Here is a 25,312-nt window from a genome sequence, read left to right on the forward strand (position 1 = left end):
AGTTACGGATTGTTCTTCAGATAAAGAAGACATTCATATTTGCACCAATCAGGACACTTTGAGTAAAGTCCAAACATCTATTGGTGAGTTCAACTTCAACTATCTTTTCAAATGGTATGTAATGTCTTCAAACTCCATGTCCTGTAAATTTAGGCAGTATTGCAAATTTCAAGGTAAAGCAAAGCCCTCATTAGAGTCAGAATTAACTCCTATACTAATACCTCTTCCTTTTTCCTTTACACTAAACTCTGTCTGACTTCCCTTTGAGTTCAAGCTTTTTCAATTCCATTACTCCATCAATCGTTTTCTCCACTCTTTCCATTTCTCTTTGTTTATCTTTCTCCTCACTTTCGAATTCAAGCTTTCTTGTTTCTAGTTGTATTTTTTTTCTTTCCTTCTTCCCACTTTCCATGATCTACACATTCCATTTTTCTATTCTCCTCTTTTTCTCCTAATTCAAGGTTCATTTCTATCTAAATCTTGATAAATTTAATTCCAGGTTTCCCTCCTTTTAGTTCGAAGTGCTAATTATTTGTTCAATCATTGCATCCTTAAATGATCCTGCTTTTAATTCTACCTTCAACTTGTCTGCTTACTCTCTCAGTTTAGCCTCGATGAAAGATTTTTAAATTGACAATGCTACACTCCCAGAAATGTCTTTGCAACAGTCAACTCAAATTTCAATCTATGTAATGTACCTCAGAACAACTTTCGATTCTATACTCAGTCTCTTTTTTGAAAGCAGGACGTAAATGTTCTGCAAAGCAGTCAACCAGTCTACACTTTCTTACCGCAATGTAGGGAGACCACACTGTGAGCGGCGAATGCAGTACACTAGATTCTGGGAAGTGCAGGTGAAGTGTTGCTTCACCTTAAAGGTATGTTTGGGTCCTTGGATAGTGGTGTGGGAGGAGGTAAATGTGCAGGTGTTACACCTTTGCTGTTTGCAGGGAAAGATACTGTGGGGCTGTTGGGGGGGTGCTTGTGGTGGGGGGGGGTGTGGTAGTGTTGGGTGTTTAGGAAGAGTGGACTAGGGCATCCCAGAGCGAACAGTCCCTGCAGAAGATGGTCAAAGGAGGGGAGGGGAATATGTGCCTGGTGGTGGCATCTTGCTGGAGGTGGCAGGAATGGGCCTGATGATCTTCTGGGTGTGGATGCTGGTGGGATGGTAGGTAAGGACAAGGGAACTCTATCACTGTTGCGGGAGAGGCGAGATGGGGTGAGGGCAGAAGTGCGGGAGCTGGGTTGGACGGGGTTGAGGGCCTTGTCAACAATGGTGCTGGAAAATCCTCAGTTGAGGAAGAAGGTCGACATTTTGGAGGCTCCCTTGTTGAAGTTGGTCTCATGTGAACATATGCAACAGGGACAGAGGAACTGAGAGAATGGGATGGAGTCTTTACAGGAAGCAGGTTAGGAGGATGTATCGTCCAGGTAGCTGTGGGAGTCACTGGGCTTTATTGCTATAACTCATTTCTTCCTACCTTGACTCAGTCTTCTCTCCCTGGTCCAATCCCAGCCCATGTACATCTGTAATTCCTCTGACACTTTACACAAGTTTCAAAACTTCCAGTTTGCAGGTTTCAGCAGCCTCCGCTTTATCATGGATGTGCCATTCCTTTACACATCCATTCCCCACCAGGAGGGTCCTAGGGCTCTCTGTGTCTGTTCCACTTGAACACCGTCCTGTTCCTTGGCCAACATCTCTGTCTCTGACTTGCTGCAGTGTTCCGATGGAGCTCAATGCCAGCTGGAAGAACAACACGTCACTTTCCATTTGAGGACCCTGCAGCCCCCCGGATGCAAAATTGAGTTCAATAATTGTAGGGCCTAACTCTCCCATGTCGTAGCCCCTTACCCTGCACACCAGACCTTGTTCTCAAAGAGCCTCCATTACACACCACCTCTTGTTAGTCACTAACAATCCCCATTAACAGTTATTCACCCTCATAGCCAGATCGTTATCAACTCTTTTGTCTATTCCACTGCTCTTCTCTCTCTTCAGGCTTAAACCTTTATCCTATCGTTTACTCCCCACTCCATCACCCTCCCTACTTTCTACATACAAATCGACGTTTTCCCAGCTCCCATCAGTTCTGGGGAAGAATCACCGGACCCAAAACATTAACTCTAATTTTTAATTCACAGATGCTGTCAGATCTGCTGAGCTTTTCCAGAAACTTCTGTTTTTGTTCATGATTTACAGCATCTGCAGTTCTTTCAGTTTTTATTTGGTGCTGCTTTCACCTGAGAGTCACATGGTTCCGGCAGGTTGAGAAAGAGAGTCCTTACATTGAAGGCCTTTAATCCACAATATTGGCATCACAAACCAGCCATCCAGCCCACACAGCTAACTGACAAGCGTATGATGTACTTTTGAGACATTTAGTCCTGTTTACAATTTTGACTTCCTTATTTAAGAAAGAAGGATATACTTGTTTTAAAGCAAAATATTGCAGATGCTGGAAATTTAAACCAAAAATTCAAAATACCAGAGAAACTGAGCAGGTCTGACAGCTTTTGTAGACAGAGAAAAAGGGTTAACGTTTTGGGTTCAACATGACTCCAGCTTCTGAAGAAGTCAGTACAGACTCAAAACATCAATTCTGCTTCTCTTCACAGATGGTGCTGGACCTGCTGAGTTTCTCCAGCACTGTCTGTTCATAGTTACACAATTGCTCTTCTGTGGAACCCAAAGATATAGTTACATTGGAAGCAGTTCAGTGAAGGTTTATTTGACTGATTCTTCTTAGGAGGAAAAGTTGAACACATTGGGCATATATTCATTGACGTTAAGAAGACAGAAAGGTGTTATAGTTGAAACATATAACACTTTGACAGGTTGCACACCGTGAGGATGTTTATTTCTTTTGCGGGAGGCTAGAACTATAGGGCACAGTTTAAAAGCAAGGGGTCTCCCATTTAAAGCAGAGATGAGGGATTTCTTCTTTCAGAGAGTTACTGTTCATGGAATTCAGACTGCAGTGGATACTAGCTCACACCTGCTAGATAGAGTTTTGGTTGACACAGGAATCAAGTGTTACATGTCAGAAAAGAATGTGTCGTTATGGCGACAGTTGGATCAGATGATCTTCTTGAACAATTAATTCCTACTTGTTAGGTTGTTTTGGCTCACAACCTATTTAAGTCAATGATAACACAGTGTGGAGCTGGATGAACACAGCAGGCCAGGCAGCATCAGATGAGCAGGAAGGTTGACGTTTCTGGCCAGGACCTCTGAAGAAGGTCACTGAAGAACTTTCCTACACCTCTGATGCTGCCTGGCCTGCTGTGTTCCTCCGGCTAAACACTGTTATCTCTAACTGCAGCATCGGCAGTCTTATTATCTCTACCTAAGTCAAAGTTCTGGTAAGACCAATCCTACTTTTTTTCCCAGTTTTTAGCACACATTCCAATGCCTTTAAAATATTTACAATCTTATTGGGATATTCGCAATTAACCTGCTCAGTGATGTTGTAAATACCCTTGAAACAGGTAGGACTTGCCCTTGGGTCAATTGCAGGAGTACCGCACCACGTGGTTTCATGGGGGCGTGGTTACAGCTTTAAGCGTTGCTGTGGCAACGGTAGGCGGGACCGTACCGCCGACAACCCTTGTCTGATTGGCGCTTTGTTCCCCAGATTCGCTTCCCTATTGGTTCGCTGTAACCACCAATGAAATTACACGTGCGGCCTTCCGCTCTGGGCTGACTGTGAAGGTTGAGCGAAGCGATGCCGGTCGCCGATAATGGCCGGGTGGTTGTGAGAGTGAGTGAATGCTCGGAGAGACAAACAGTCACCTCAGCCTGGTAATGGTGGTTGGATCTGTTGTGTTTCTTTGCACCTTTGCTATTTTATTTTGGAGTGTTTGTGATGGACGGTGCCATGGACCATAAAGCGCATGCGCAGATGCAAGTGCTGGGATCCATCCTCTTCCCCTCCCCCCTGTCCCCTCCTCCTATACTTTCCCCTACCCCCACCCCCCTTCCCCTTCTTCCTCCTCCTCCTCCTCTCCCCCCTCCCCTCCTTACCACCCTCAACCCCTGCTCCCCCTCCCCATCTCATCTCTCATCTCTCCACCTCTTTCTCCCTATCCCTCCTTCCCCCAACCCGATTCCTCCACTTCTCACAACCACCGCCCCCCGCCAACCTGTTTCCACTGTTCTACTATGCATTTAGGCAGGCATGGTTCTAGTTGTGATGGATTCCTTGCTTTCAGAACTTTTTTTTTAAACATAGCCTAATTGAAAAGTCTTACTACTCCAGTTTCTAAAGAAATTAAGACTGAAATTAGTTTAGGAACTTCTAGGAGACTGAAACTAGTTGCAACCATATAAAAGGATATTGAGCCACCACAGGTCAGATAATCCTTTCGGTACAGTTCAGACAGGCTGAAGAAGGCAAAAGTGAGATGCAGAAATTGTGGATAGGCAGGTATGTACATGTACAGTTTTTGTGAAGCTGGTTGTGCAATTTTGATAGCTAGCGATCTGGCTACATCCCAGAAAATGATGAGCTGAAATTCTTTGTGGGAATTTGTGACTGAGGTTTTCATATGTGCTGAGTGGACAGTCAAGCTAAACTGCAAGGCAATCCTTTATACCTGGTGTTTAAGATGTAGTTCCTCATTTATAACTGATCACAATTTGTTTATTCATGTTTGATTTGTGTTAATTCTAGATTTTAGAGGATAGGCATTACCTGAGATGGTATTGCTTTGTTTGCCTCTCAAAGTCAAAAACGTTACTTTGTTTTAAACAGTGGACTTCTGTGGCCTTGTTCTTTTCATTAAATAACTGATATTTGAAATTCCTTCTTCTCTAACTCCTTTGTTTAGAAAATCCTGACTAAGGTTTTAATAAGGATTTACTTTTCTTCACTGGGGGTTTCATTTGTCTGATTTAGTTCACACATCTTGAGCCTCAAGCTTGTTTGTTCAAGCCCTAGTTTAGAGATGAAGGCATGTAATCTGGGCTGATGCACTCATGCAGTACTGACTGAGGGCATAACCGCCAAAAATGGTGTTTCTGATATGATGTGAAACCAAGGCCCTATCTGCACTGAAATGGAGCAGAAGATCCCACAAGTTTCCAAGAAGACCTTGAGTTTTCCTCTATCAATACCACAAAAACAAACATTCGTCTCTTTACCTCCCTGTACCATATTCATCTGATTATGTGATTTTGATACCTGGTTCTTTCACGTACATTAGCCATTTCTACCCAGTAACAAAAAGAGAGTATCTTACTGGAATTACTGATTCCATAAAGCTTAGGCAAGTTTAGTAAGTAAAGATTTGATTGATCTAGGGGGTAATGTTCTGGGATAGAAATCTCATCTCTGGATGTGATGACCAGGGAGATGTGTCTCGTCAACCTGTTTGGATGTGTTAATGAACAGAAAAGGCTTTATTTGTGAAATTATTAGGAGTGGCCAGCAGGGGGCTGAAATTAAAGCAATAAAATGTCTCGGAAAACATTTTGTTTCAAAGCAACACGTACAGCCCAGCAGAGATTTACCATAAGAAAAACTGATCAATTAATGATTTTTTTTGGTCAGGCGTCATCAGGAAAGTTACAATGGAGGGGACAAAACAGTCAAGGGTCTCTCGTCCTCATAAGATCAGTGAATCGTCAAAGGTTAGTGTAATATCATTCATGAAAATGAGCATCTGATATTGTTAGTGTGTAATGAGAGAATTCTTGAATTGTATAATATTATACTTGTTGAAATGTTTCCTCATCTATATGGCTCCAGCAAGAAACATTTTATAGTTTGCTTACTCAACAAAGCTTATTGAGATTTCCTCGGGGACCATGGGTTTAATTTTGATTTGAATTGTTATTGTCACATGTACTTGGGTACAGTGTAAAGTTTTGTTTTGCCTACAGTACAGATAGATCATACCATACAGAGATCATAGGCTGATTGTATGTCTCGCCCTGTTCAAAGTTACAGCTGCAAAGAAGGTGCACAAAAAGCAAGATCAACATTAGATTTGAAATTTGAGAGGTCCATTCAGAAGTCTCGTAACAGTGGGGAAGAAGCTGTACTTGAATCTATTGGTACATATGCTTTAAGCTTTTGCATATTTTGCCTGACAGAAGAGGTTGGAGGAGATTATAACCGGGGTGGGAGAGGTTGGCTGCCTGCCCAAGGCAGCGAGAAGTGTAGATGCAGTCAATGAATGGAAGGTTGGCTTGAGTGATGGCCTGGACAGTGTTCGCAATTCTTTGTGGTTTCCAATGGTCCTGGGCAGAGCAGTTGCCATACCAAGCCATGATGAATGCTGATAGTGCTTTCTTTGGTGCATCCGTAGAAATTGGTGACTGTCCTTATGGACATGCTGAATTTTGATATCCTGAGGAAGAAGAGGTGTTGTAACTTTTTGACTGTTACATCAAAGTCGGTGGCCCAGGACAGGATTGTTGATCGCCACTGTTGGGAATTTGATACTCTCGCCCATCACCACTTCGGCTCCATCGATGTAGATGAGGGCGTGCCATCCTCCTTGCTTCCTGCAGTCGATGATTGGCTCTTTCGTTTTGGTGATGTTTAGGGAGAGATTGTTACCTCTACACCACACAACAACACCAAGCTCTCCCTCTGATTCCTGTATTGCCTCCTCAGTGTTTGATATCTGGTCTACAATTGTGGTGTCGTCAGTGAACGTGTAGCTGGAGTTCAGATGAAATTTGGCCCGCAGTCATGAGCATACAGGAGGTATAGTAAGGGGCTCAATATGCTGGTGCTGATTATCATGGAGAAAATGCTGTTGCCTGTCTTCTCTGATTTGCTGTCTGAGTGATATATTTTCTGATGATAGGTGTGTTTTTTGTTTGAACAGGTCATTAAATTGCATTCCATTTAAAATAGCATCCACTTATCCTACCCAGTAAAATGCTTGTGTGTTTCCTACACTATAGTAGTGGTCAATCTTCCTTCAAAGATGGAAGCAGCCAGACAACAAACTGGACTGTATTGCTCACAGACCACACTCAACTTTGCCAGTTCAAACATCATGGAAGCCATAATTTTAAAATATAAACTGCAAAAGGATGCAACAGTTGTATTTTGCTCTGTTCAAAGTAAGTTTGGAAATTACTACAACTGAAAAGTACTTAATTAGCTGTCGTATACTTTGTGGCATCCTGAAGTCACAAAAATGCCAGTCTCTCTTTTTCTTTTCCTGCGATTGGCAAAGCTGAAACTGTTTTCCTTTGGGAAAAGATTGCCCTAAGAATTGTTAGAGCTTTTCAAAATTGGGGAGGGGATTTCTAGGCAGACTAGATTAAGCTGGGAAATATTCACGTTGGAAGAATTAAGACTTACAGGTCGTAAATTTTAGGTTATAGGCAGAAACAATCGTGACATGATGAAAAACCTTTACACTGATAGAATTGGTATCTGGAATGAGCATCAGATCTAAATATGTTTGCAGGACTTTCCCTTGACTTAACTACCTCCCATCAGCATGGAGGACTAGTTCACCGTAGGCTGCATTGAGTTCGTCAAGTAAGGATTTAAACAAAATGTGATCAAGGACCTTTGCTTGATTTGAGTTATCTTAACAACTTTCATTACAAATGAAAACATTCCATAATTTTATTTGCTAATGCTTGCTCATGGATTATAAAGTGGCAATTGACAAGAGGTGGAATCAGGATAATTCTGTGATATAAAGCAAATTCTGTATTTGACCCAAACTGACTGTAGACCAGTCATGTTATGATGGAGACCTGTTTCTTGACTGATCACTTTATAAACATGATGGGCTCTATAGTCTCATATGTTTCCAGTATCGTAATATATTGAAGTGTTTTTCTTGAGCACTTGTGCCTTTTTGAACTTGTTGTAGATATCTTTATCTCGCTCTCCCCTTTTAAGGGATAAAAGGGTGAGAAGATTTTGCGTGTGCACAAAAACAAATCTGCTGGGCTGTGTTGGTCATGTCAGTGGATTAACTGAAATGCAGTGAGAAGCATTCACAGTCCTTCAGACCCTGATGCAGTTACTGAAGGATGTCTTTGGAGAAAGATTCTACTCCTCTTGCTACTGTGAAAGCACAAAGTGATGTGCTCCGGATTGCTGTTATTTCTTCTTTGTTTTTAAAGTCTCTGAATAAAGAGTCAGTGGCACCGCTATTGCTTCATTGATTAATTAGCTTTCTGTGAATGATTTGTTGTGTTTTGCCTGAAAATGGGAAACGTACCCTTGAATTTATTGTGCATTGTGAATGGTGCTATTCCACATTTCCCTTTTTAATCATCAGCATCGTGAAACAGGAAGAGGAGAAGGCTGTTCAGCTACCCTAGAGCCTATTCCACTATTCATTAGGATTGTGCCTGATCCGACATTGCTCCTGTCCACTTTTTTTTATAGTTGTGAACAGAAATTCATTGTCCCATTTCATGTGGATGTTGTACTTTTGTGGCTTCTTTTCAGCTGGTACAGGTTCATGGCTCATTATTGTTGCTTCATCATTGTAGTTCCTGATGTCACTCTGCCACTGGTCACACTGCAGATAGGTCTCTGGATCTGTGCCTTTGAAACATCCATATTGTTGCTGGCGGCTTCAAGTGTGGAGGCATGGACGGTCATTTTGATGCTTCTGATTTGTTTCTGGGGCTGTGGTCAACTTGTATTACTCAGATACTGGATGTGGGTGTGTTAGTGTTCCCTGTAATCTTTTTCCCATCCTACATGAGCCTATCATAAAACAGCTAAAGAAACAAAGCCGCAGGTTTACAGACAACGGCAGAGGATTTTGCCAAGTTGAGGTGCTGTTGCAGAGACACTTTGTGAACATGATGGGCTGAATAGCCTCATATGTTTCCAGTATCGTAATATATTGGCTTCACACATCAGTTCCTTTTTCTTTATATTGCATTGTCACCACAAAGTTTTCCCTGCAATAATAGCACATCTGGCCCAAGTGAAACATGATGTAACAAATAGAACAGAAGAAGACCCAAAAGAACATCTACCTTCTATCCAAAGTTGCTGCCAGACCTGCTGAGTTTCTCCCAGCAATTTTTCTGCTTTTTCTTTTAACTCAAGACCATCCTTTTGATCTGAAGCCAATGCAGGGGTTGCATAAGCAGGGAGAAAGCAAACGGTCACAAAAATTTTTCTCCCTTGTTTCCTGGGTCAAGTGAAATCCAGAAAGACCACCATGCTTCTGTCAATGTAGCTCAGTGACATAGTAGTTAATACTTCAGCATATCTATATTGCCCTTCCACTACACGGGTTTGCATGACAAATCACTTCCATGACGTTTATTAGTTTTTTTATTTAATCGGTTAAAAATTGATTCCTGGAATGATGTGACATTGTTTAATGAGAATTTTTCCCACTGTTACTGGCAAAATATGTTGTGCAAAATTCAAAGATTGACCCTGCGTAAAACCAGATGTCATTATTATCTTGTTTCTCCTTCCACAGTCATTACCTTGGATCTTTTACCTAGTGGATTGCACACTGGCCCTCCCTTGCAACTGATTCATTATGGATTGAAGCAAATTAGGAAAATAATGTTGCTCATTGGAATTGCATTGAGAAGTTCTTCCGGATCTGCTTGTTAATATCTAACTAGCACCCTAAAGTTCATTGTCCAATTGTCTGAAAGTTCATGGTGGTCCTGTCATATAAGCCCAATGAACATCATGTCAATGTCACAGGCATCCACAGCTTAAAATACCATACTTGTGTGAAAGACAAGCTCACTATTATTTCTAATGTCATCCAAACGATAAACATTCTATGCTTAAAATAAATGTAACTAAAAATAATTATTATTTTACAAAGTTTTAGTCAATGTGTATCCCCATCGTATCAACCTATCATGAACACATTTCGTCTTTACCAAATTTATTTTTTGAAAAAAAATGACGAGCCAGTTACTAATGTTTCAGGTTGGGATGAAGGGTCATCAACTTGTAATATTAACTCTTGTTTCTTTCTACGTGTTTAACCTTCTGTATTTGCAGCATTTTCTGATTTTTTTTTGTTTTTGGTTTCAGATCTTTAACATCAGCAATATTTTGTTTTTGCTTGACTGATTTTATATTTTCCAGAAGTTGAAGATTTTTAAATGGATTTAAATAACAGTAGTGTGTAAAATACATGCTGCCAGATTGAGTCATTTTTATCGGTAGCAATCAATTTATTTATTCGTAGTTTCTTTTTCTGTATTTGTTCCTGGGGACAATTAGATTGCCTGAGTGCAGCAAAGAAACAGAAATTGGGCAAAGCAGCATATGATCATAATGGAATGTTGTTAATTTTCTATTCTCCCCCCATCGGTTAAGTGAACAAAACATTTGAAAAACTTCCAATATCAATATTAGTACCTGATCTTGTTTTCTCACTGTGTGTTTGATTTTAAAAATTGTGTAGCTTCAGAAACAGAAAGCCATTCCCTCTGAAATTCTTGCTAATTACGGTCCTGCAGCACTGCCTCCCTAATTTGATTCCTGTGCCGAAGCGAGTAACCTACCTGTTCTACTGGACGCAAGACCATTAACATACTTCATATTCCAAGTGATAAGATTTTATCTGCCCCCTGCATTTGCACTTCTGCAGTGAAAAAGAGGGAACATATTACACACCAAGAAAATAAGTTGTAAAATCTGGTCAACTCATACTGAAATGTTTGGATAATGTTGTAAATATATGAAAGGGAATTTGCATATCACCTTTGGCCAGTATTGAGTGCTCAAAACCTCATGGGTTTGTTGCGACTTCACAGTATTCATATCACTTCATAGATCAGTCTGCTAACTGCCTAGTACTTCTGTTGCACGAATGAATAATTGTAGAATGCGTCATTGTTGGTTGGGTAAATGCATTTTTTACATTTTTGCATTTATTTAGATCATTAAAACTTCTTGTTATTCTTTAAAAATCCAAAATCTGTGCAACCGGATGTAAGATTTTAACTATTACGAGCAAAGTGTATAATTTCTTTCTACCTAATGTTAACTGCCATTGCATAATCATTGGTTATTTTGTGATGATTTGCTATTCCAATTACTTAGCTGTAAAAGGAAGCAGTGTAGTATTTACATTTGATGACATACTTATTTATAAAAATGTTACAAATTGTTTTGGTTGCTGTGGCTGAAGTGATAAATCCTGAAAACGGTGCTCCACTTAATTAAAATTATACTGGCACCCAGCTGAACTTTACAAAGACACATTGATTTTCAGAATTTGAGAGCACAGCTGGCTTGAATTGTGTGATTTACATAACCACTTTTGGCCACTGGCCAACTTAGCAAAACAATACTTTTAGAATTGTTTATATCACAATTGCATGGTAAAGATGTTTGACAAGCAATAAAGAAACAAATACAATCAAAGGATTTGGATGTGATTTACTGGTCTAATTAATACACAACCTAATTGGCAATAGTCTGTATCAAAACAACTTCTTCAGTCCTCAGGGTATTGAGTAATTCACAATACTGTAGTTCGTGTGCTAATAAGTGAATACTTAAATATATGGTGTGAACTCAAAAATGCATTTAACAAGTACGTAAGGTTTTTATACCTCAATAAACAGTCTTAGGAAATCCTAAATGCACATTTTAACTCCAAAATGCCAGATAATAAAGTGACCCTAAAGTGAATTCTCTTTTCAGGTGTACAGATGGGCGGATCATTCTAGTGTCATTCTTCAGGGGCTAAATGAGCAGAGACAGAAGGGACTGTTCTGTGATATCGTGCTTGTGGCAGATGAGCAGAGAGTGTCTGCCCATAGGAATCTATTGGCTGTTTACAGTGACTATTTTAATTCTATGTTTACAATTGGAATGAGGGAAGCTTATCAAGAAGAAGTTGAATTGGTTGGAGCCTCTTACATTGGTCTAAAAGCTGTGATTGACTTTCTCTATAGCAGTGAACTCCCTTTAGATGGTGGAAACATTGACTATGTGCTGGAAACTGCTCATCTTTTACAAATTTGGAAAGTTGTGGATTTTTGTTGCGAGTACCTCGAGAGTGAAGTTAGTGAAGAAAACTACCTTTATCTTCAAGAACTGGCTTCAATTTATGACCTAGAGCGACTGGACTGTTACATCGATAGTTTTATTCTGCATGGCTTTGGTACACTTTCCTTCACTCCAGAATTTTTGCAGAACATATCTATGCAAAAGCTTTGTCTTTATTTGGAGAGCAACAATGTGCAACATGAATGTGAGCATGACTTGCTACAGGCTGCACTGCAGTGGTTAACACAGAGTCCTGATAGAATGCAAGATGCTCGCCTTGTCCTCAGAAACATCCATTTCCCACTTATACCCAAAAGTGATCTATTGCAACGAGTTAAACCAGCAGTGTGTTCCCTACTTCCCAAAGAAGCAAATTGTGATGTGTTCTTGGAAGAAGCAATATATTATCACAATAACATTACAAAGCAACCAGTACTTCAGAACAAGCGTTCTTCCCTTCGCTCAGATATTGAAAGACTACTGTTCATTGGTGGGGAAGTGTCAGAACGTGGAGAAGAGCTAAGTGATGATATGTGCTTCTTTGATGCGACAAAAGGGCAATGGTTTTCTGAAACAATGCTGCCTGCAAGACGGAGTCATCACTGTGTGACTGTCTTTGGAGGTTTTATCTTTATGGCAGGTGGAAGCTCATCCCGTGATAATGGGGGTGATGCAGCTTCAAACGTCCTTTATAGATATGATCCTAGATGCAATCAATGGTTCAAGGTAAGTTTCTTCTCTTCTATAACTTGGCATCACTTCTTCTATTTTAACATGAAAAATGAACACGTAAAATGTACACCTTTTAGGTGTACAATTGACATCACGTTATAGTGACCAAGTCACTTAGAGGTTGATGACCTTGTATATTAAATTGGCAGAAAAGTTGTAAAAGGCAGCTGAATAAATGCGTTCATCAAACTGCGGTTGATATACCTTAAAGCTAAAGAAGTATTTGTTCCCGATCAATGAGAAATATTAAAATCTCTCCTGGTGGGTGCCTACCTGACTTGAAAATTTAAAATCAAGTGTGAAAGTTCATCAGTTGACAGACCTTGGGGGGGAAAAAATGAGTTTATTTTCTGTACCATTTACATTTTAACTTCTGTTCATTTGACAACTGGGGAAAGTAAATATTGACACGGACATTTTTACAGTAGCAGAAACAAGGAAGGATAATGATATGCCAATGAAATCTAGTAAGCTTCAGCTATTTGGACAAAAATATAGCTCCACTGAACTTGCAATATTTTAACAGACAAAAAACAGATATTTACGAGCAAAATATCCACATTAAAGGACTTCTATTTGACAAACTTGCGAGCTAATTTAGTAAGTTTTCTGATAAATGGTAATTTATTCACTTTCCTGTTGAGCCATTAATACCTTTTAAACATTTGACAAATTTTGGACATTTGTCTTGTACAATAGTTCTGGCAATTGAAATAAAACACAGAATTGCAGATGCTTGAAATCTGAAACAGAAAAAAATTGCTGGAGAAACTCAGCATGTCTGGTAGCATCTATGCAGAGAAAGTGGAGTTAATGTTTCGGTTCCAGCAAGTGCTGCTCAAGATTGTTCGGGATGATAAATGGGATAGAGAGGCCTGCAAGAAAAATGAGGACCCTGGGGAGGAGGATGCTTTCCTTGGCCATGTCGGAGCTCGGTTGCATTGGGTACTACAAGTCCAGACTGGATTCAATTACTTGGCTGCTGGTCACTTCCAGATGAAGTAAGACACTGTTTCGGAACAATGGAAATACTGGTGGTCACACAGGAAGAGGCGGCCCCATAGTACAACAGTTAAAACTGTTTCTGTCTTCAGATACTACCAGACTTGCTGGGTTTCTCCAGTAAATTTCCATAAAAATTATGATAAGCCGAAAGACAGAAAATTTTTTAGGAACCAACAGGGAGTGATTTTAAAAAGCTCATAAACAGGGAGAAAATTGGTTTATAAAAGTGAATTGGTAAGAAGTAAAAATGGAAACAGCAAAAGCTTCTGCAGATATGTAAAAGAAAGGGTGGCTAAAGTGTTGGAATCCTGACAGAATGGAATGGGAGAGTTGATAGGGAGTAGGGAAGTGGCAGGTAGTTTAAACCAGTATTTTGTATTGATCCTCATGGAGGAGACAATAGACATCCTAAAGATAACAGATGAGCAAGATGCTAATGGGAGGAAAGCTCTTGTAATAATCTCTGTCACAAAGACGCAGTATTTTACAAACTAATGGGATTAAAGGCAGACAAGTTGCCAGGACCTGATAGTCTGCATCCAAGGGTTTTAAAGGAAATGGCTACAAAGATAGTGGAGTCAGAGTTATACAGGACAGAAACAAACTCTTTGGTCCAACTCATCTGTGCCAACCAGGTATCCCACACTGATCTAGTCCCATTTGCCAGCATTTGGCCCAAATCCCTCTAAATTGTTCCTATTCACGTACCCATCCAGATGGCTTTTAAATGTCGTAATTGTACCTCCCTCCATCACTTCCTCTGGCAACTCATTCTATACATGCACCATCTTCTGTGTGGAAAAAAACTGCTGCTCAGGTCCTTTTTTTAAATCTTTCTCCTCTTGCCTTAAACCTGTGCCCTCTAATTTTGGAATCTTTTAAGTTGGGGTAAAGACCTTGGCTAATCAACCTATCCATGTTCCTCAAGATTTTATAAACTTCTATAACATTACCCCTCAGCCTCTGCTGTAGAGAAAAGGCCCCAGCCCATTCAGCCTCTCCCTACACCTCAAACCCTCCAATCCTGGCAGCATTCTTGTAAATCTTTTCTGAACCCTTTCAAGTTCAACAACATCTTTCCTATAGCAGGGACATCAGATTTGAATGCGGTATTCTAAAAGTGGCTTCACTCATGTCCTTGTATTTTGATTTGGATTTTCAGAAGGCCTTAAATAAGGTACCACAAAAGATTATTGCACAAGACAGGAACTTCCTGTGTTGGTGGTAATGTATTCATGTGGATTGATTAATTTGCACACACTAGAAAGATTTGGAATAATTGGGTCTTTTTTTTTCAGTTGAGTGTACATAGCTAGTGGAGTGCTACAGAGATTGGCCATAGGAATTCAATTATTTATGATCCATATTAATGATGTGGAGGAGGAGCAGAGTGTGACGTATCCAAATTTTCTGCTGTTACAGAAATTCTTGGGAGGGCATGTTGTGATTAGAACTTGAGGAATAGACACAGGATGTAGATAAGTTGAGAAAGTGGGCAAAAATTTGGTAGAGTTTAATGTAGGAAAGTGTGAGAATCAAAAGGCAGACTACTATTTAAATGGAGAGACTCCAAAAATGCGTAGCATAGGGGGATCCATATTCATGTGCAAGAAATGTATACAGCATGCAGGTGCAACAAATAATTTCGATGGCAAATGGATTTTCCCCTTTTTTTTTGCGAAGGGTTGAAATTTTAAAAACACAAAGTCTTGTAGAATGTTGGTGAGATCAGACCTGAAGTACACTACAGTTTTGGAACCCATATTTATGAAAGAATATACTGATGTTGGAGGCTGTTCGAGAGATTCAGTCGACTGATTCTATTCATTTCACTAGGAATGAAAGGGTTGATTTATCAAGAACAACTAAGTATGCTAGGCCTTTATTTGTTAGCGTTTAGAAGATTAAGGGTGATGTTCTTGAAACATAGAAAATTCAGAGAGGCTTTGACAGAGTAGATATTGAGATGATTACCAACTAGTGGAAACTAAACTTGGGGCATAGTTACAGAATAAGGAGACTCATTTAAAACTGAGATGTAAAGGAGTTTCTGCTCTGTGATTGTGAATATCTGGAATTCTCCAGATATGTGGAGGCAACTTCAGAATGAAAGCTGTTTTTCTATAATCTATTCTTTATAGTGAGAGATGTGATTTTAGATTTTTGAAAGCTGCCTATTCTTGTTAGATTTTTAGATTATTTAGACAACTTTTTTTTCTCAGAATGATAACTGAAAACGTGAAGCTCTGCAAGTTAGACAGTGCAAATGTGAGGTTTTTTTAAATTATTGTAGTCTTTGATCATTTGTGTGGAATTAATTTGTGTAACTTGATGCTTTCAGCTTCAGATTAGATTCCCTACAGTGTGGAAACAGGCCCTTTTGGTCCAAAAAGTCCACACCGCCCCTTGATGTATCCCACCCAGACCCATGCCCATATAACCCACACACTCCTGAATACTACAGGCAATTTAGCATGGCCAGTCCACCTAGCCTGTACATCTTTGGACTGTGGGAAGAAACTGGAGCACCCGGAGGAAACTTGCGCAGACGCAGGCAGAATGTGCAAACTCCACACAGACAGTTGCCCAAGGCTGGAATTGAACCCGAGTCCCTGGTGCTGTGAGGCTGCAGTGCTAACCACTGAGCCACCATGCCAATCCAAATTAATTAGTTATCAGCAATCCTGCAATTCATGATAGACATGCAGAGAGCACATTCATTTACTTGGAATGTGAAGTGATACTTAACAGACAACAAAGGGCCAGTGTACTACAAAGTTAATTCTAAAGGCATTAGAAAGAGAGCTGAAAAGATAGTTCCAGGGATGAAGAACTTCAGCTGTGACAATAGATTGGAAAAATTGGGAGTGTGTGCCTTTGGAGAAGAGAAGGCTGAGAGGAGATTTGATAGAAGATTCAAGTTGTGAATGATCTGGACAGAATGGTACAGACCCTTCGGTTCAACTCATCCGTAAGGACCAGATATCCTAAATTAATCTAGTTCCCTTTAACAGCATTTAGCCCATATCACTGTAAATCCTTCCTATTCGTATACCCATCCAGATGCTTTTTAGATGTTCTAGTTGCACCAGCCTCCAACCCTTCTTCTGGTCCTCATACGTGCACCACCCATTGAACAGTTGCCACTTTGGTCACTTTTAAATCTTCACCCTCTCTCCTTAAACCGATACCCTACAAGTTTTGAACTCCTCTCCCCTGGGGAAAAGACCTTGGCTAGACACCCTATCCATGTCCCTCACAATTTTATGAACTTCTGCCAGGTCATCCCTCAGTTTCCAATGCTCCAGGGAAAACAGCCCCAGCCTATTCAGCATCTTCCTATAACCCTCCAACCCTGGGAACATTATTGCAAATTTTTTCTCTCCCCTCTCAAGTTTCAGAACATTTTCTTAAAGCTGGGAAATCAGAAATGAATGCAATATTCCAAAAGTGGCCTAACCAATGTCTTGCGGAGTTGCAACATGACCTCCCAACTCTTTTTTTTTTACTCAAGGCACTGACCAATAAAGTTAAGCATACCAAATGCCTTTTTCACTATCCTGCGTACTTGAGACTTTACTTTTCAAGGAGAATGAACCAGTACTCCCAAGGTCTCTGGTTTGCAACTCTCCCAGGACCTTATCAATTAAGTGGATACTTCCTGTCCTCATTTGCCTTACCAAAATACAGCACCTTGGATTTCTCTACATTAAACTCATCTGCTGCACCTCTACTCATCGGCTTATCTGATCAAGGTTCTATTGTACTCTGAGAGAACCTTCTTCACTGTGGGCATGGGGAGAGAAAAGTTCCAGCCTTTCCTTAGAGGTCAAACCCTCCAGTCTGGGTAAGATCGTTTGTAAATCTTTTCTGCACCCTTTTCATTTTAATTATCACTTTCCTATATCAGGGTGACAAGATTGTATGCGGTATTCTAAAACTGACTTCACCAATATCTTGTACAGCCACAACATGGAGTCCCAACTCCTGTACTCAGTGCACTGACCAACGAAGGTAAGTATGCCAAATGCCATCTTCGTCACATTGTCTACCTGTGACGCCACTTTCAACAAACTTCATCTGCATCCTAGATCTCTCTGTTTGACAACATCCTTTAGGGCCCTACCATTTAACTGAAGTCCTTGCCTGGTATGTCTTACCAAAATGCAACATCTCACAAATATCTAAAGTGAATTCCATCTGCCATTACTTGGTCCTTTGGCCAAGATTCTGTTATACTTCTTAAATAACCTTCTTCACGATCCAATATAATCATCAATTTTGGTGTCAAACCATGTGCCCGATATTCTCATCTAAATCGTTTTATATAAATGATGAGCAACAGCTGACCCAGGCCCAATCCTTGTGGCACACCACTGGTCACAGGCCTCCGGCCGGATCAACAACCTTACACCGACCTCTGTCTGCTACCATCAAACCGATTTTGTATCCACTTGGCTGGCTGTCCCTGGATCCCATTTGTTCTAACCTTAATAACCAGTCTACCATGCAGAATCTTGTCAAAGGCCTTACTAAAGCCCATGTAGACAACGTCTACTGCTCTGTCTTCATCAGTTTTCTCGGCCGACCCTTCAAAAAACCCTCATTAGTGAGACACAATTTCCCATGCACAAAGCCATGCTGACTATTCCTAATCGATCCATGCTTTTCCAAATGCATGTAGATCCTGTCCCTGAGAATCCCCTCCACCACTAATGTCAGGTTCACCAATCTGTAGTTCCGTGGCTTTTCCCTTCAGCCTTTATTAAATAATGTCATAATATTCGCCACCCTCCAGTCTCCCAGCACCCAACCCGTGGCTGTTCATAATACACGTTTCCACTGGCTGCCTCGCAGTTAGCTTCCCACAATGTCCTAGGATACACTTGATCATGCATCAGTACCTTTATGTATTTTATGACCTTCAGCACCATTCTTTTGTAATGTGGACTCTCTTTTCAAGACATTCCTATTTATTTCCTTAAGTCTCCCAGCTTCCCTGTCTTTCTCTACCATAAATACTAACACACAATACTCATTTAGGATTTTGCCCATCTCCTGTTTTTCCACACATTGGCCTCGATCTTTAAAGGGCCCTAATATTCCTTTTCAAATAGCAGTACAGGAACATTGGAGAATGACAGGAAGTGAACTGCTTATTTGACATGTAAAACACAGACACAATGAGCTGAATGATGTGCCCCTGACCTGTATCGATTCTGTGATATATGCGCAAATGTATTTCAGAACACAAACTTTTAAATTAGGTCTTTGTTAAATAGTGAATAGCATTTAAAGTTTCAGTATGCAGTGTAACAGTTAGGTAAAGCCACTGCATTTCTCATATGTGGTTTCTTAGATGTTCTAGATTTGCTTTTCAGGTTGCTCCCATGAATCAGAGACGAGTGGATTTTTACTTAGATGCTTTTGCAGAATTTCTGATAGCCGTTGGAGGAAGGAATGAAAATGGTGCTCTATCCTCTGTTGAAATCTATGACCCCAATAATGACTCTTGGTCCTACGTCGCTGGCCTACCAAGGTATTGAAATAACTTTTTCATGTGCTTAGTGTTGCACAATTCTGTGGATCTCTGTCTGTAGTAAACACATGCAAATGAGCTGAATGACTCATATCTTTAAATGTGTGAATTGGTTTTCAGTGATGTATTTTTTAAACTATCCTTTTGTAAACAGTGGCATAATAGATTGAATGCAGAAGACACCTTGAGATGCCTTGTCTATGAAGTAAGAAAAGCATACAGGTTAAGAATAAAGGAACCATGACCTAGCCATCAGAAATGGGAGGTGATTTGAACTTGGTTGTCAAAAATTAATTTCAAGGCAAGGTTTGAGATGGAGGGATTTAGTGGGAGCAGTGCATTCATATTTCAAAATGATCAAAATCATTATACCAGTGTACAAAATGTCTCTGGTTGTCTGAATTTCCAATGAAGATTGCTACTAATGTCTGAGTTTGGGTGTCCTATACTGCATTGAGAGAGGGGGAAAAAAAAGTGGTTTTGGTACTAGCCTATTACTATGAACTGGATGCTATTAAGATCAGAGATGATGGGAACTGCAGATGCTGGAGAATCCAAGATAACAAAGTGTGGAGCTGGATGAACACAGCAGGCCAAACAGCATCAGAGGAGCAAAAAAGCTGATGTTTTGGGCCTAGACCCTTCAGTGCTGATGAAGGGTCTAGGCCCAAAACGTCAGTTTTTGTGCTCCTCTGATGCTGCTTGGCCTGCTGTGTTCATCCAGCTCCACACTTTGTTATCTTGGATGCTATTAAGCCAGGTTCCATATTTATATTGACAGTGAGCTGTGTAACCATGCCTCTCGAGCCGTCTGCTATCTCTCTATTATCAGCTGCTTATGTGTTGACCAGTATCTCCTCCTTTTAAGAAAATTCTTAAAACTTTTTGGCCAAATATTTAGTTTTGTCCTAATCCGCCGTCTCTGGCACTGTTTGGATTTTTTTACCTAAATGTTCCTGTATTGTGGCCCATCATGTTCTACATTTATAAACATTGTATGAATACAAATTGCTGTATATTAATTTTGAAAAGTAGCCCATGTGATTTACCCTATCATTATAGACACTTTCCTCCTTTAAATCTATTGTTATAGATATGTTGTATGAATCTATTGCTGTATATATTTGTTACGATTTCCATTAATGAAATCCTTGCTTATTTTTTGTAGGTTTACATATGGCCATGCTGGTTCAATATATAAAGAATTAGTGTATATCTCAGGAGGTCATGATTACCAAATTGGACCCTACAGAAAGAATCTTCTTTGCTATGACTATCGAACTGATGTTTGGGAAGAAAAAAGACCAATGATAACAGCTCGAGGATGGCATTGCATGTGCACACTGCAGGATCATATCTATGCTATAGGGGGCAGTGATGATCACATTGAGTCTATGGAGAGATTTGATATTTTAAGTGTGGAATGTTACAGCCCACAGTATAATCAATGGACCCGAGTTGCCCCTCTCCTTCAGGCCAACAGTGAGTCAGGAGTGGCAGCTCTGAATGGAAAAATTTATATTCTTGGTGGCTATAGCTGGGAGAATACAGTGTTTTCAAAGGCTGTGCAGATATATAACAGGGTTGAGAATAAGTGGCACCGTGGCCCAGACCTCCCAAAATTAATTGCAGGAGTGTCAGCATGTAGTTGTGTGCTTAAACCTCGGTCTCCAGAGAAGAAGCTAAGGGTTAAACACTAGGACTGTTGTAGATCGTAACCAGTTCAAAAAGGCGCAACCTCAGGATGTCTATTAGTTTGACTTGAATTCATTGTGATGTAGAAAAAGCATCAAGCAATCCTAACTACCATTGTTTCTGCTATTTGGCAGTGTCGTTTGAAAAGAGCCACCTGTTCTGTTTATTCACAGTCATTGCTATATATATTGCTGTGTTAATGTGTAATACATTGCTATCAATGACATGTAGAAGTTGAAATTACTGTGCAAGGGATCCTGAAATGTGAATACTAGCTTTTTTTAATATATTAAGAATAACACCTTTACGAGGTTGGGGTTAGATTAAGAAGCGCTTTCTCCATTCAACCAGAGCAAGCATTATAACATGACTCCTAAGTCTATTGGGGACAAAATTCATTTAAAAAGCCACATCCATTTTTAAGTTATTTGTGTGTGTGCATGAATCAGCGGCATGCATGTTTGGGCTTCCAAGTAATCTGGCGTAATTTTTATGTATCTAAAGCCTACCAGGCTTTATGTGACTAAACTTGTGTGTTTGCTAAGATATGTGGTATTTTGTTGCATTGGCCAAACTGGGTGTGTAAGATAAGCAGTGTTAAGGTAAATGCCTGAATCAGTTGAAAGGGTGGTGTTACAAGCATAATATAATATGACACTGACAATCTTAGTCTCATATCTAGCAATCGTGTGTTTTATTTCTAGCGTAGCAATCAGCTGTACTATACACCAGTAAGTTCAGAAACAAAATAGAAGTCAACACAATCGCCAATTAAGAGAAGTTTTAACAGTAATGAAGTAGCTTTGACTTTTCTTTTTTTAAATCATATTTTGTTTTCTGCTCACGTCTCCGCCAGCGTTGTCTTTCAATGGAAGCTGCAGAAACTCAAATGCTTTCCTGCCATAGTTAAAATCAGAAACATTCCTGTGTAGGATGAAGTTCCATCACTGAAGTATAAATGTTCTACAGATTATGTTGTACTTTTTAAAATGTCCTTTACTGTCAGAATCCCAAGCTATTATTTTGAGAATAATGATCAATTGTATTTTCTTCTCATGCAAAATTGTAAAATAGTTAAGAAATGGTCAGCATTTTCTGCTCATCGGACAATTCTAACTGTTCAAGCACAAAAATCTGAAATCTAAACATAAGATTGCATATTTTATCTTTTAAAATATAAAGCACATACGTTTCCATGTTTTTGTAACAAACAGCTGAACATTATGAAATGTAGCAATAACACAACTATCAGGCTTTTAGATTTCTAAAATTTTTTAGACTTTTAACAATATGCTTGTACAACTCAGCATGTTTTTGAAAGCACAAGTCCTTTCAGTGTACCTTTTTAACAATATACATTTAAAATTTCAAAGGCCTTGCTCTTTCTATTCCTCCCTGTGTGCACAAACAATTCAAAGGAATAATTGCAACATATTTGGTCTATTAGTAATGGAAATAGACTTCTATATGTCACCATATTTACTTATTTTACCATAAGGCATTAGAAGTGTACTGACTTTGAGTTTTTATGGAAGGCAGCTTTTTCATTATATTAAATTACGTTTGAAAAGCATAGCTGATGATTCGTTGAGCTTGTAGCACATTCACTGTATGAGAGCTTTTTGAATGTGTAGGACTGAGGGCTGAATTTGCAAAGGCTCTTCAGTATGTGTGATTTTTAGTGCTGTGCATTGCTTATCTTTGCCTTTTATGCCTCTTTTGTAGGCATATGCAAACTGACAAGATTGTGTGCCCGCCTTTGGGTGCAATTCTTCACATTTCTTTGCTAATTTGTATATTTTTATAAAGGGTACCAAGTAGAAAGCTTTGCATGTTTGATTTTGTTTTAAAGAAGCACTTTCCACAGCAGAAGTTTAATGTGGCAAAAACAAAATGTGTAGTTGTAAACACCAGTATTGGTCCCAGATGGAACGGTTGGCAGGATGAATTATCTCTCAAACTTTAAAATGCTGGAAACTGGCATCTGACAGCACCTGAGGAGGGGTTTTAAAAAAAAATACAGTTCATGTTTCAAGGTTGATGACCAATCATCAGAACAGTGTTGTGGAGGTCAGGCAGAGAGTTAACTTAGAGAAGTTACAAGAAGTGCTGAATGTACACTTTGCAAAGAACAAAGGAAAAAAGAGCTGCAGGATAAATAAAGGTAGAAATGTATCAAAACATTTTTTTTCTTGTGGGAAGCTGGACTGTAGGTTTATATAGTCAAAAGGTTACTCTTTCCTAAACTTGTAACTAAGTTTTCAGAAATTTCAGTTATTTGCTAGGAGTTGATGGATGAATCCTGTTCATCGCTATTGCCTGGGTCTGCAAGGGTAACAAATATTTTCAGTCAGTTGGAAGCACTCCTGCTGCTGACTGCAGGTCTTGGCTACTTAACGACAGTCAATTAGGTGAAGCTGGCAACAAGTATGTGGACAAGGGGATAACACTATGGAGCTGGAGGGACACAACAGCAGGCTAGACAGCATCAGAGGAGCAGATAAGCTGACTATTCAGGTGGGGACCCTTCTTCAGAAATTGGGTGGGGGGTGGGTAAGTCGGAAAGGAGCTCAGAAATAAATAGAGAGAGAGGAGGGGTGGGGCTGGGGAAGGTATGTAGGATGGTAATGGGTGAGTGCAGGTAGGCAGTGGTAGGGATTGGTTAGTGAGATGGGAGGAGCAGATCGGTGGGAGAGAAGATGGACTGGTTGTGTCCGGTCAAGGAGGTGGGGATGAGAGGGAGGGTTGGTCATAGGTTGAGGCTGGGGGTGGGGAGACTTTGAAACTAGCAAAGTCCACACTGAGACTATTGGGTTGTAGCGTCCCAAGGAGGAGCAGCACCTCCTATTCTCCCTTGGGACCCTACAACCCAATGGTCTCAATGTGGACTTTGCTAGTTTCAAAATCTCCCCACTCCCGGCCTCCTCCTATGACCAACCCTCCCTCTCATCCCCACCTCCTTGACCTGACACAACCTGCCCCTCTTCTCTCCCACCTATCTGCTCCTCCCATCTCATTGGCCAATGCCCACCACTACCTACCTGCACTCACCCATTACCATCCTACATACCTTCCCCAGCCCTATCCTTCTCTCTATTTACTTATTTCTGAGCTCCCTTCCCCCTCCCCAATTTCTGAAGATGGATCCCGACCCAATATGTTAGCTTTCCTGCTCCTCTGTTGCCTGGGCTGCTGTGTTCCTCCAGCTCCACACTGTCATCTCTGACTCCAGCATCGGCAGTTCTTGCTATCTCTTGAGTGGACAAAGGGACCTTTCTCAGTTAAATATGAATCATTGTCATCCTGATTTTCATATGAAATATGGAAATATATTTCCATTTAGAATACACTTGGTGGGAAACATCCCTGCAGCTTTTCAGAATACAGTAGCTGTTAGAACTTGGAACATTACTTCAGAAAGCTACAGATGTCATGACAGTGCTATACTTCAAAAAACAGCAGATCAAATAACATAAAAGGGCACACATACCATTTATTTGCTTTAACAGGAGTAAGACAATTATTACATAGTGAAGGTACCATAAATTGTAGTAACCATTATAAACAGATGTGTAGCAACTCTACAATGTCCGTTTTCAACTGTGTATTCGTATATCCAATACTGCCAACCAAAATGTACAGTGTTTCCTTGTACAAAATAGCATCTATTTATTTTGATAGTAAATTGGAGGTTTTATTTGCCTAAAACAAGCATGTTTGTCAATGCTCTGTTTTAAATTGTTTTGGTTTGAGATGTCTTTTTAATATATACACTTCAGGAAACTTGATCTTTGAAACATTTTGCTTTTCAAACAAAATGTTGATATGTACAACTGTTGGAAGTTAAGTTGCGTGATGAATGTCAGTGTTTTGTGATTACAGATGTAACCGCTTTCTGCTGTAATGTTAACAGAACTAAATATACTGCTTCAGAAATTAAATACTCTTTATGGGTTTTGAGTATCGGTACGTAAAATTGTGAATTTACCATTTTATATTAGTATTTTCAAATCCGAAACTCTGTAATCTGCTACCTATTCATTTCTGTGTTATCTATTCAGCTGAATATTTATATACTAAAACCCAGCAGGTGACTAAGAACTTATGCTTACCTAAACACCATAATCCTACAAACTTTGTGTAGGTACGATTTTTGAGCTTGCAGTATTTTAGTAGACATAAAATTGAGAGATTTACTAGCACAGCAAAACATTTAACACACACAACCCCTATTTAACACTCTTACAGTATGACAAAGTTGCAGCTAACTAATTTTACTAAGTTATGATAAACAGTGATTTATTCATTTCCCTGCTTTAGCCATTAATGTCTTCAACTATTAGCAAATCTT

General features: G+C 39.9%; 1 protein-coding gene across 7 annotated transcripts; it reads left to right on the top strand.

Moving 5' to 3' along the window:
- The first annotated feature begins 3,673 nt into the window (after positions 1-3,673).
- On the top strand, positions 3,674-23,478 carry klhl36 (kelch-like family member 36). 7 transcript variants are annotated; one of them, XM_048546969.2, is made up of 5 exons: positions 3,689-3,805; positions 5,556-5,635; positions 11,643-12,716; positions 19,109-19,266; positions 20,435-23,478. In XM_048546969.2, the coding sequence occupies exons 2-5, from the start codon at positions 5,576-5,578 to the stop codon at positions 20,964-20,966; spliced, it is 1,824 nt and encodes a 607-aa protein (XP_048402926.1). In that variant the 5' UTR covers positions 3,689-3,805; positions 5,556-5,575; the 3' UTR covers positions 20,967-23,478. The 7 variants fall into 7 exon arrangements, 4 of the variants coding, with proteins under 4 accessions (XP_048402929.1, XP_048402926.1, XP_048402928.1 ...); XM_048546971.2 differs by having other exon boundaries at positions 3,690-3,764; XM_048546970.2 differs by lacking the exon at positions 3,689-3,805 and adding an exon at positions 4,026-4,430.
- Positions 23,479-25,312: the final 1,834 nt, after the last annotated feature.

Source organism: Stegostoma tigrinum, chromosome 16 (assembly GCF_030684315.1).
Source record: "Stegostoma tigrinum isolate sSteTig4 chromosome 16, sSteTig4.hap1, whole genome shotgun sequence".
Lineage (NCBI taxonomy): Eukaryota > Metazoa > Chordata > Chondrichthyes > Orectolobiformes > Stegostomatidae > Stegostoma > Stegostoma tigrinum.

What these genes read in the sequence shown, in the direction of transcription:
- klhl36 (XM_048546969.2), top strand. Translation starts at nt 5,576, where the DNA reads ATGGAGGGGACAAAACAGTCAAGGGTCTCTCGTCCTCATAAGATCAGT. An exon ending in GATGCAATCAATGGTTCAAG is followed by an intron (nt 12,717 to 19,108) that starts GTAAGTTTCTTC and finishes TTTGCTTTTCAG; the next exon opens with GTTGCTCCCATGAATCAGAG. An exon ending in TACGTCGCTGGCCTACCAAG is followed by an intron (nt 19,267 to 20,434) that starts GTATTGAAATAA and finishes TATTTTTTGTAG; the next exon opens with GTTTACATATGGCCATGCTG.